Source organism: Anser brachyrhynchus, assembly GCF_964034855.1.
Source record: "Anser brachyrhynchus genome assembly, chromosome: 23".
Lineage (NCBI taxonomy): Eukaryota > Metazoa > Chordata > Aves > Anseriformes > Anatidae > Anser > Anser brachyrhynchus.
In genome coordinates, this window is record NC_137716.1 from 6366626 (window position 1) to 6375180 (window position 8555).

The 8555-nt window shown below is 58.5% G+C and overlaps 3 protein-coding genes across 4 annotated transcripts; 2 read left to right on the plus strand and 1 right to left on the minus strand.

The window, feature by feature from the left end:
* Window positions 1–88: 88 nt before the first annotated feature.
* On the minus strand, window positions 89–794 carry RPS28 (ribosomal protein S28). The gene is made up of 4 exons (XM_080566301.1): window positions 685–794; window positions 557–604; window positions 355–481; window positions 89–213 (listed from the first exon to the last, which is right to left on the minus strand). Exons 1-3 carry the CDS (start codon window positions 721–723, stop codon window positions 359–361), a joined length of 210 nt encoding a protein of 69 aa, XP_080422427.1. The 5' UTR covers window positions 724–794; the 3' UTR covers window positions 89–213; window positions 355–358.
* Window positions 795–808: 14 nt separating this feature from the next.
* NDUFA7 (NADH:ubiquinone oxidoreductase subunit A7) lies at window positions 809–2106 on the plus strand. Its single transcript, XM_080566292.1, has 4 exons — window positions 809–918; window positions 1020–1069; window positions 1419–1568; window positions 1849–2106. Exons 1-4 carry the CDS (start codon window positions 868–870, stop codon window positions 1943–1945), a joined length of 348 nt encoding a protein of 115 aa, XP_080422418.1. The 5' UTR covers window positions 809–867; the 3' UTR covers window positions 1946–2106.
* Window positions 2107–4278: 2172 nt separating this feature from the next.
* Window positions 4279–8191, plus strand: CD320 (CD320 molecule). 2 transcript variants are annotated; one of them, XM_080566283.1, is made up of 4 exons: window positions 4322–4813; window positions 5914–5991; window positions 6346–6497; window positions 6909–8191. In XM_080566283.1, exons 1-3 carry the CDS (start codon window positions 4363–4365, stop codon window positions 6492–6494), a joined length of 678 nt encoding a protein of 225 aa, XP_080422409.1. In that variant the 5' UTR covers window positions 4322–4362; the 3' UTR covers window positions 6495–6497; window positions 6909–8191. The 2 variants fall into 2 exon arrangements, with proteins under 2 accessions (XP_080422410.1, XP_080422409.1); XM_080566284.1 differs by lacking the exon at window positions 6346–6497 and having other exon boundaries at window positions 4279–4813.
* The last annotated feature ends 364 nt before the right edge of the window (window positions 8192–8555 follow it).

An 8555-nucleotide genomic window follows, 5' to 3' on the forward strand; every position in this document is an offset into this window, starting at 1 on the left:
CTGAACCCAACAACAAAAGGAAGGTGGGTGCACACCAAGGCAAGCCAGAACATTCACACGCTCAGTGAGTGAGTCCTGGACAAAGGAGAATTGGAAAAAAAACCTTTATTGTGTGAACAACACAAACGCCACGCTCCTCTCCATCTGTGACCCACGTCCAGCTGAGATGATGCATGCTGGTGGCTCCGAGTACACGGGACAAGTCTTCATCACCTGAAAGGGAACAGCAGAGACTGTGTCTGCCCAGGGGCACGGCGCCAGCCCCCTCATCGCCCCTCGGGGGGCGGCGGGGCCGGGCAGTGCCGGGGGGAGCGGGGCACCCACCGGCTCAGGACCGGGCAGCGGGGCACCCACCGGCTCAGCGCAGCCGCCGGGCTTCGCGCTCGGACTCGAGCAGGGTGAGGACATCGCCCTCGCGCACCGGGCCCTTCACGTTGCGGATGATGGAGCGGCTCGTGTCGTCCATGAACTCCACGCGCACCTGCGGCACGGAGCGGCGTCAGCTCGGCCCGGCCCGGCCTAGCGGCGGCCCCGCGGCCCGGCCCGGCCCACTCACCTGCGTGCACTGCCCCTGGGAGCCGGTCCGGCCCAGCACCTTGGTCACCTGCGGGCAGAGAGCACGGCGTCAGCCCGCGGCCCCGGCCCTCTGCCCGGCCCCGGCCCCATCCCGCTCCCGCCCCGCACCCTGGCCAGCTTGATGGGCTGCACGCGGCTCGTGTCCATGGCGGCTCGGCGGCGCAGGAAGGGAGGGGGCGGGCCCCCCGCTCCGCCTTATATAGCGCCAAGTCTCGCGAGACCCGGCGAGCCCCGCGCGCCGCTCCGCGCCCCGCCCCGCCCCGCCCCGCCCTGCCCTTCACAGCGGCCAAGATGGCGACGGCCACCCGCATCGTGCAGCGGCTCCGCAACTTCGCCGCGGGGGTGAGGGCGGCCGCGGGGCGCCGCTGGGGTACGGGGGTGGGCGGGGCGGCCGCCGCCGCCCCCATCCTCGTCCCCTGAGACGCTCTCGCCTTGCCTTGCAGCGGGACCTCCAGGCCAAGCTGCAGCTGCGCTACACGGAGATCTCCAAGAGGTACCGGGGGCGCTGCGGTCCCGTCCCCCGAGGGCAGGGGGCTGTCCGCGGGGCACCGGGGAGCCGAGGGGGCTGCTGCCGCCCCGCTCCGTGCGGCCACAGCCGCGGTGTGGGCAGGGCCCTCAGGCCGCTGCGGCAGGGATGCTGCCCACCCGGTCAGGGTGCCCAGGGCCGTGCCTCGTAACGCGTTATGTGATAATACCGTGTTCGGTTCGGGCCTCCCGGCTGCCCTGGGCACCTCACAGCCCCTGCCTGACCCGTAGGAAGTACCGCAGCGCTTGTGTGGCGTGGCGCTGAGCCTCCCTGATACCCACCGGCGCGTTGAAGTCCTTAAACTTTTCCCATCCAGAACCCAGCCGCCGCCTCGGCTCCCGGTGGGTCCCAGCCACAAGTTTGCCAACAACTATTACTGCACGCGGGACGGACGCCGAGAGGCTTTCCCTCCTCTTGTGGTTGCGTCGACACAGAAAACCCTCGCTGCAGGGGCTCAGGCCAGCAGGTAGGTCTGACCTGGTCTGTCCTGCGGCTCTGCCGCTCTCACTGCTCAACGTGAGCAGGTTCGAGCCCTGCGTGGTTTGTACCGAAAATACGGAGTTCTTTCAGTAAGTAGCATTGACTTACAGGTTAAAAGAAGGCTGAGCTAATTCTTTGTACTTGTCTCCTCTTGAACAAATAAAGGAGTTGGCTGGAAATTGACTTTTGGCGTTAATAAAACCAACACTTAATTTAGGCTGAGCACTATTAAAACCTCTTCTTCTCTTTTCCTTTTTCTACCCCAGTTCAGGTTCTGCAGTGACAACAGCTGAGAAAAAGCCAGTGACACCAGGGCCAGCAATTAGGAAGTGGGAAATTTCAAAAGACCAGCCCTATTTGTGAGAAATTAATAAGGCTGGATGTACAGATGTCAGCTCATGAAAAAGCAGTACTCTAACGGGTAAGCCTGCAGTGGATTTAGCTACAATGCTGCTGTATGGAACTTATCCTAGTTTTGCTGATGTATGACTAATAAATACATTTAAAGTTGTAGTTATCCTCCCATTTTATCTGTCCTGTTTGAATTGTTCAAATTATTTTAATGGTGTTTTGGATGTAAAGTTTTCTTGAGGGAATAGTAAGATAGTATACGAACTGGAGCTGGGGCTTAGTGGATATATATGCCGTCTGTGGCCTTCTCTGCTCCAGCTGGAATATCACTGAAGGTCAGAGCAGAACAAAGCATGCCTGTAGCTGCAAAGGACCTGATGATTTTATTTGCTGGTAAGAAACGTTGACTAGTCTATGGCACTGTTTGGTTCCCGTCTGCCTCAGTCATGCTCAGGATGGATTTAGCCTTCGTCAGTTCATCCTGCCGCTACTCCCTTAAGGCTGTGATCTGTGAGAAATGGTTGATACAGATTTTGGGCTAAAGCTTCGCCTTGTAGCATGCCAGGCTCTTTGTGATACTTCGTGTGCGTTGGTTCAAAGGAATCCAGCTGCTTCCTTTCACTTCCCAGGCCAGTTGTTAACAGTCAGTCAGCAGCGAAGATCATTTCTGGCTCACGCAGCAAGCACCTTGTCCCCTGCTCAGCCTGCCCTGCTGCAATGACACGCATTTCAGCCACAGCACCCACCTGGGGGTGGTCCTGCCCATCCCCAGGGACAGCTGATTTGGCAGGCTTGTGCCGTGATGTTGCCACGGGCTCTGCAGATTATTCTTCAGCAAGTTTATCTATTTTCCTGCAGCTGCTCAAAGATGCTGGAAGATTGCTGACAGGGTTATGCTGGGTCTTCGAAAAGTCAGTTGTCTGAACGCATTAGTTGTATCCCACTGTCTTGACAGGACCAGCCAACAGAGCTTAAAAAATCGTACACACAGTTGACAAGGGAAGACTGACCGATGTCATCTCCCTGGACTTCTGTAAGGCCTTTGACACCGTCCCACATGACATTCTGATCTCCAGATTGGAGAGAGATGGATTTGATGGGTGGACCATTCAGTGGATAAGGAGCTGGCTTGAAGGTCGCACCCAGAGAGGGGTGGTCAATGGCTCTATGTCCAGGTGGAGGCCGGGGACGAGCGGTGTCCCTCAGGGGTCTGTCCTGGGACTGGTGCTGTTTACTATCTTTAACAGTGACACAGATAAAGGGATCAAGTGCACCCTCAGCAAGTTTGCAGATGGCACCAAGCCGAGTGGTGCAGTTGATAGAACAGAAGGAAGGGATGCCGTCCAGAGGGACCTGGAAAACTTTATGAAAAGCCTATGAAGTCTTTACATAAGGTGCTGCACCTGGGTTGGGGCAATCCCAGGCATGAGCACAGACTGGGAGAAGAGCTCATTGAGAGCAGCCCTGCAGAGAAGGACCTGGGGGCTCTGGTGGACGAAAAGCTTGGTATGAGCCAGCAGTGTGAGCTTGCGGCCCCGAAAGCCAACTGCATCCTGGGCTGCATCAACACAGGAGTGACCAGCAGGGGAGGGAGGTGATTGTGCCCCCGTGCTCTGCCCTTGTGAGGCCCCACCTGGAGTGCTGCATCCAGGTCTGGGCCCCCAGCACACGAAGGACGTGGGGCTGTCAGAGCGGGTCCCGAGGAGGGCCGTGAAGATGATCAAGGGGCTGGAGCACCTCTCCTGTGAAGGAAGGCTGAGAGAGCTGGGGCTGTTCAGCCTGGAGAAGAGAAGCCCCTGGGGTGACCTCACTGCAGCTTTTCAGTACTTGAAGGGGGCTTATGAAAAGACGGAGAGCGACTTTTTGCTTGGGCAGATAGCGACAGGACAAGCTGGAAGGGCTTTAGACTAAAAGAGGGGAGATTCAGATGAGACGTTTGGAGGAAATCCATCCCTCGGAGGGTGGTGAGGCGCTGTCACAGGCTGCCCACGGAAGCTGTGGGTGCCCCGTGGCGGTGCTCGAGGCCGGGCTCGGTGCGGCCCCGGGCGCCCCGTGCCGGTGGGAGGTGCCCGTGCCCGCGGCGGGGGGGTTGGGCCTGGCCGGTCCGTCCCTGAGGCCCCTTCCGACCCGAGCCGTTCGCAGAGAAGCAGCGCCCAGCACCGCCGCAGACCAACGCCGCGGCGCCTGCCGGGCAGGGACCGGCGGCCCGGGCGGAGCTCGCCGCCCCCGGGCGCTGACGGGCTGCGGCCGCCCCCGGTGCCCCCCCCCCGGCCGCTGAGGGGGCGCTGAGGGGCGGGGCCGCCTGAAGGTCGCGCGCCAGTGCCGCTGGGGAGGGGGCGGAGGCTGCGCGCATGCGCCGTGCCAGCGCACGCGGCCCGCTTTATAGGCGCGCGGCGGCGGCGGCGGGCTCTGTGCGCGCGTGCGGCGGCATGGCGCGGCGCCTCCTGCTGCTGCTGCTGCTGCTGCTGCTGCTGCTCGTGGTGCTGCCGCCCGGGAGCGGCGAGAGCGGGCGGGCGGGGCCCAGCCGCGCCGCGCTCCCCTCGCTCCCCTCCTCCCCATTGGCTCCCGCCGCGCGCTCCCCGCGCACGCCCTCGGCTCTCATTGGCTGGCGCCGCCGGCGCCTCAGGTGCGCGCCACGGGCGGGCTGCGGGGGCCTCGCCTCAGGGGAGGACGGGGACGGGGCCGGGCGGGCTCTGGCGGCGCCCCTCAGCCCCGGCCCCGCGGGCTGCCCCCCCGGGCTGTTCCGCTGCGAGGAGCCGCGCGGCGAGTGCTTCCCCCGCGAGTGGATCTGCGACGGCCACCCCGACTGCCTGGACGAGCGCGACGAGCGGGGCTGCGAGGCCAGCGGGAGCCCGGCGGGGCCGGGCGCCGGCAGCACAGGTGCGGGGCGGGGGGGGGGGGGGCGAGGGGCTGCGGGCCCTGCTGGGGCGGGGGGGGGGGCGAGGCGGCCCCGGTCCGAGGGGGTGTTAGCCCCTCTGGGGCCGTCCCGGTCATCGCAGCGGGCCTCGGGCGGTGTTTGGGGTTCGGGCGGTGGAGCCCCACCTGAACTTCCTTCCGGGCAGCCAGCGCACAGCACCCCAGGGCCCCCTCGGGAAGTGCCTCTGAAGAGGTTTCTTCCCCAGGACGTGGCTCTGGCTGCCGTGGAACCAGCCACTGCCACGAGGCTCTGCTGAGGGAAGTCAGCGAATCACCGAATGGTTTGGGTTGGAAGGGACCTTACAGACCACCTGGTTCCAACCCCCGCCATGGGCAGGGACGCCTCCCGCTAAATTTGGTTGCTCAAAGCCCCATCCAGCCTGGCCTTGAGCACTTCAATTGGTGGGGCACCCACAGCTTAGGTACTGGGGGTACCTAAAGGTGGGGCATCCACCTTTAGGTACTGGCAGGCCACTGTAAGTTCTCTCCAGAGCTTTATTTTCTCCAGGCTGAATAACTCCAACTCCCTCAGCGTGTCCTCAGAGGAGAGCTGCTCCAGCCCCTTGATTATCTTGGTGACCCTCCTCTGGACTCATGCTAATACGTCCCTGTCCTTCTTGTGCTGGGGGCCTCAGTGCTGAAAACAAGGCTCCAGGTGGGGTCTCACAGGAGCAGAGCAGAGGGGGGGCAATCCCCTCCCTTGCCCTGCTGGCCATGCCGCTTTTAATACAGCCCAGGATACGGCTGGCTTTCTGTGCTGCAAGCACACATTGCTGGCTCATGTTGAACTTCTCGTCCACCAGCACTGGTTGCTTTATTGGCTTTGTCTTCTCTTACCCTAACAGTCTTCCCTGCCTAAGAGGGGTGAGGAAAATTTCCTAGCTTTCTCCTATTGTGCGGACTAACAGTAACAGGAGATAAGGCTTTGCTTCAAGCAATACGAACCTGTTGGCACACTTAGGGTGAACTGGGAACTCGGTCAGGTTTGGACTGGAGGCTGTTTTGAATGCTGATCTTAAGGTGACTGGGAGACCTGATGGACTTCTTGTTTTTCCTCATCACAGAGGCTTCAGCTACCCCAGTGCCTGGGCACACTCTGCCATCGAGGAGTCAAGGCTGCACGTGGGTGTTGATTATTGCAGGTATGTGAGGCTTGGAGTGCTGCACGTGGTTTTGGCTCAGGGTTAGGCCATAACTGACTTTTCTAATGACATTTATTCCAGACCAGCATCAGTAGCTGTGTTCTGTGGGCTTGGAGGCTTAGGGGAGGCTGTACGCCATGGCTTGAGCACTTCTGGAGCTCTGACTTGGACAAATTGTGCCTTCCCCTTGGAAAGGCATCTTGTTCCCTGCGGTCTGACACTAACACTTCCGTGCTGTCTGTGCGTTATCCTTCAGGAAGATGCTGATCTCTGATTGTTGAGCATCAGAGCCTGGTGCTGATGTCCAGACCAGGTGCAGTGAGTGGTTCTCTGCTTGTGCACTCTTCTCTTTAGCGCTCCTGAGCTGCCTGGTAGCTGTGGGTGGTATCGTTGCATGGGTCCAGTCCAAAGCAAAAAGCAGGTCTGACATCTTCAGTCTTGAAGAAGCATCAACTGAAGAACAGTTGATATCTGACAAGAGCCAGGCAGGCTTATTTTCCTGAAAGGTATGTTCCTTGCACCCCACGTGCTCTGTGTGCGAGAGGGAGAAATGCCACCTTGCCCTGTTCCTGGCCTCTAGAGCTTCCCCCTCCGAGGTAGCTCTTCCCAGTTCTTCCTGCCGCTGGTCAGCCACGTGCTCGGGCTTTCGGTTTGCCCTGAAGCAGCAGACCTCTCCCCTTCCCTTCTTTCCTCGCAACCAGGCATGAGGACTCCTGTTTGACTGCAGGGATCGTTATTGCACAACCTAATCTGAGAAAATGCTGGCTTCTTTCAGTAGTCTCGTGACCTGAGCACTCGTGGAAAGATTTTAATTTTCTGGTGTGGATTTTCTTCTTCCACTCCATACAAACTGAAGTAACACCAGATTTCTGGGCTAAAGGACTGTCAATAACCAGGTGTTTCTTTTCCTGTAACAGGGATCTTTTGCTGCGAAGCGATAAGGTGGGACTAAGTTCACTTCCCTCTCACTCATCACAGAAGCTGACTGAATTTGCACATTAAGCTCTCCAACCTGGTTTGTTATTACACAAGAACGCTCTCCTTGGAAATGGGTCTTAGGTTGTGCAACTACTTTTGCACTGGAAATCGAACAGGACCTTCCGTGGCGCTGTGAAATCACCCCTCATAAAGGTGACAAATTCCCTCATTGTTCTTGCCCGCAAGGATTGTTAACACGGCTTCTCATCAGCGTGGCCTTGGACCCAAAGACTTTATTCTCCGTGAGACTAGAGGTGCAGTGCCAGGTGCTCCTGTTTTCTTCCCCTTCCAAACAAGAGCCTTTTGTTGCCTGCCCCGTTCTGCCTGGATTTTGTCAGGTGTCGGGGAGTGGAAGCTTTCTCACCCCTTTCAGTAGGAGCTCACTGAATCCGCACAGATCAGACATACGCTCTGTGTTCACGCTGGTGTTTCGATGCTGCTCCATCCAACGCGCCGTCTGACAGGCCAGCCACAGGGATGAAAGCTGAAAATCTCCCTGTCCACCTGAGCTCTGCGTGCTGCGCTGTCACCCCCAGACAGCGCGGGGCAGGCAGCACCTCAGCACACTCCTTGCCAGCAAGGATCCCGCCCCCTGCAGAGCAGCACCTTCCCCCTGGTGCTGGATTCTGGATGTCGTTTCTCTAATGTTAGAGGTGTCATCCGTGGGCCTCTTTTGCTGGAGGTTCTGAGTGTCTGGTGTCTTTTGTTTTCAGCTTGAAACAACTGGTGTCTTGGCTCAAATGCCGTTGCCTCTGCTTTGTGGCGTGCGTAACTGTTTGTGCCTGGCTCAGGGTTGTGCACTTTGAGAAGAACTGACAGCATCAGAGGAGATTACCGAGCAGTGCCTCTAATTCAGCGCTGACCTCTCTTCCACGTATTCCTTGCACAAGTGTTTAATGTGTGTAAAAGACAAAAAGCTGCTGCCTTGTCTGTTGCGCTCTGTGCCTTGAGGTGAGAACCTGGCTTGCCATGCAAACTCTTGCCATCAGCCTTAGAGCTCTTGCTCTTGGATAGCGTGCAAGGGTGCAGCTGTAACTCACGTGAGAAACTTCTCTGTGAGGTATTGGAGTACTGGGCTATGCCAGAATAGTTATTTTTAGTACCGAGAGGTCGTTTGCAAGGGTACACACAACCTTGTCTCTGTTCCGTAGGGACAATTGGAGATAGCTGTCGGTGAATGACACAGGAAAATAAAGAACTTGAAACTGTAATGACATCTCAATTTGTGTTGTGTTTTTTTTTTTTTTCTTGGGTTTGTGCATTTGGCCAAATTCTGTAATTGGGAGACTGGGACCTGGGTCAGTTTTGAATTGTCACGTCCTGGGCAAGAGGACTTGGGGAGGGTGGATTGGCATGGACAGACAGGGAAAGCAGGTGCCGCCGTGTCTGCGTGGCCCTGAGGAGACTCCAACACACACCGCCTGTACTGGGAAAATGAAATAAAATGAAATACAGGCCTGGAAAAGAGAGAATGGAGCGGGTGGACGCGGGAAACACAGCTGGCACTTGCACTGGGGTGCTACTGCGGAGCAGGTGACAAAGGAGAGGCTTGGACAAGAACAAGATGGGAAAGCAAGACTGCGTGA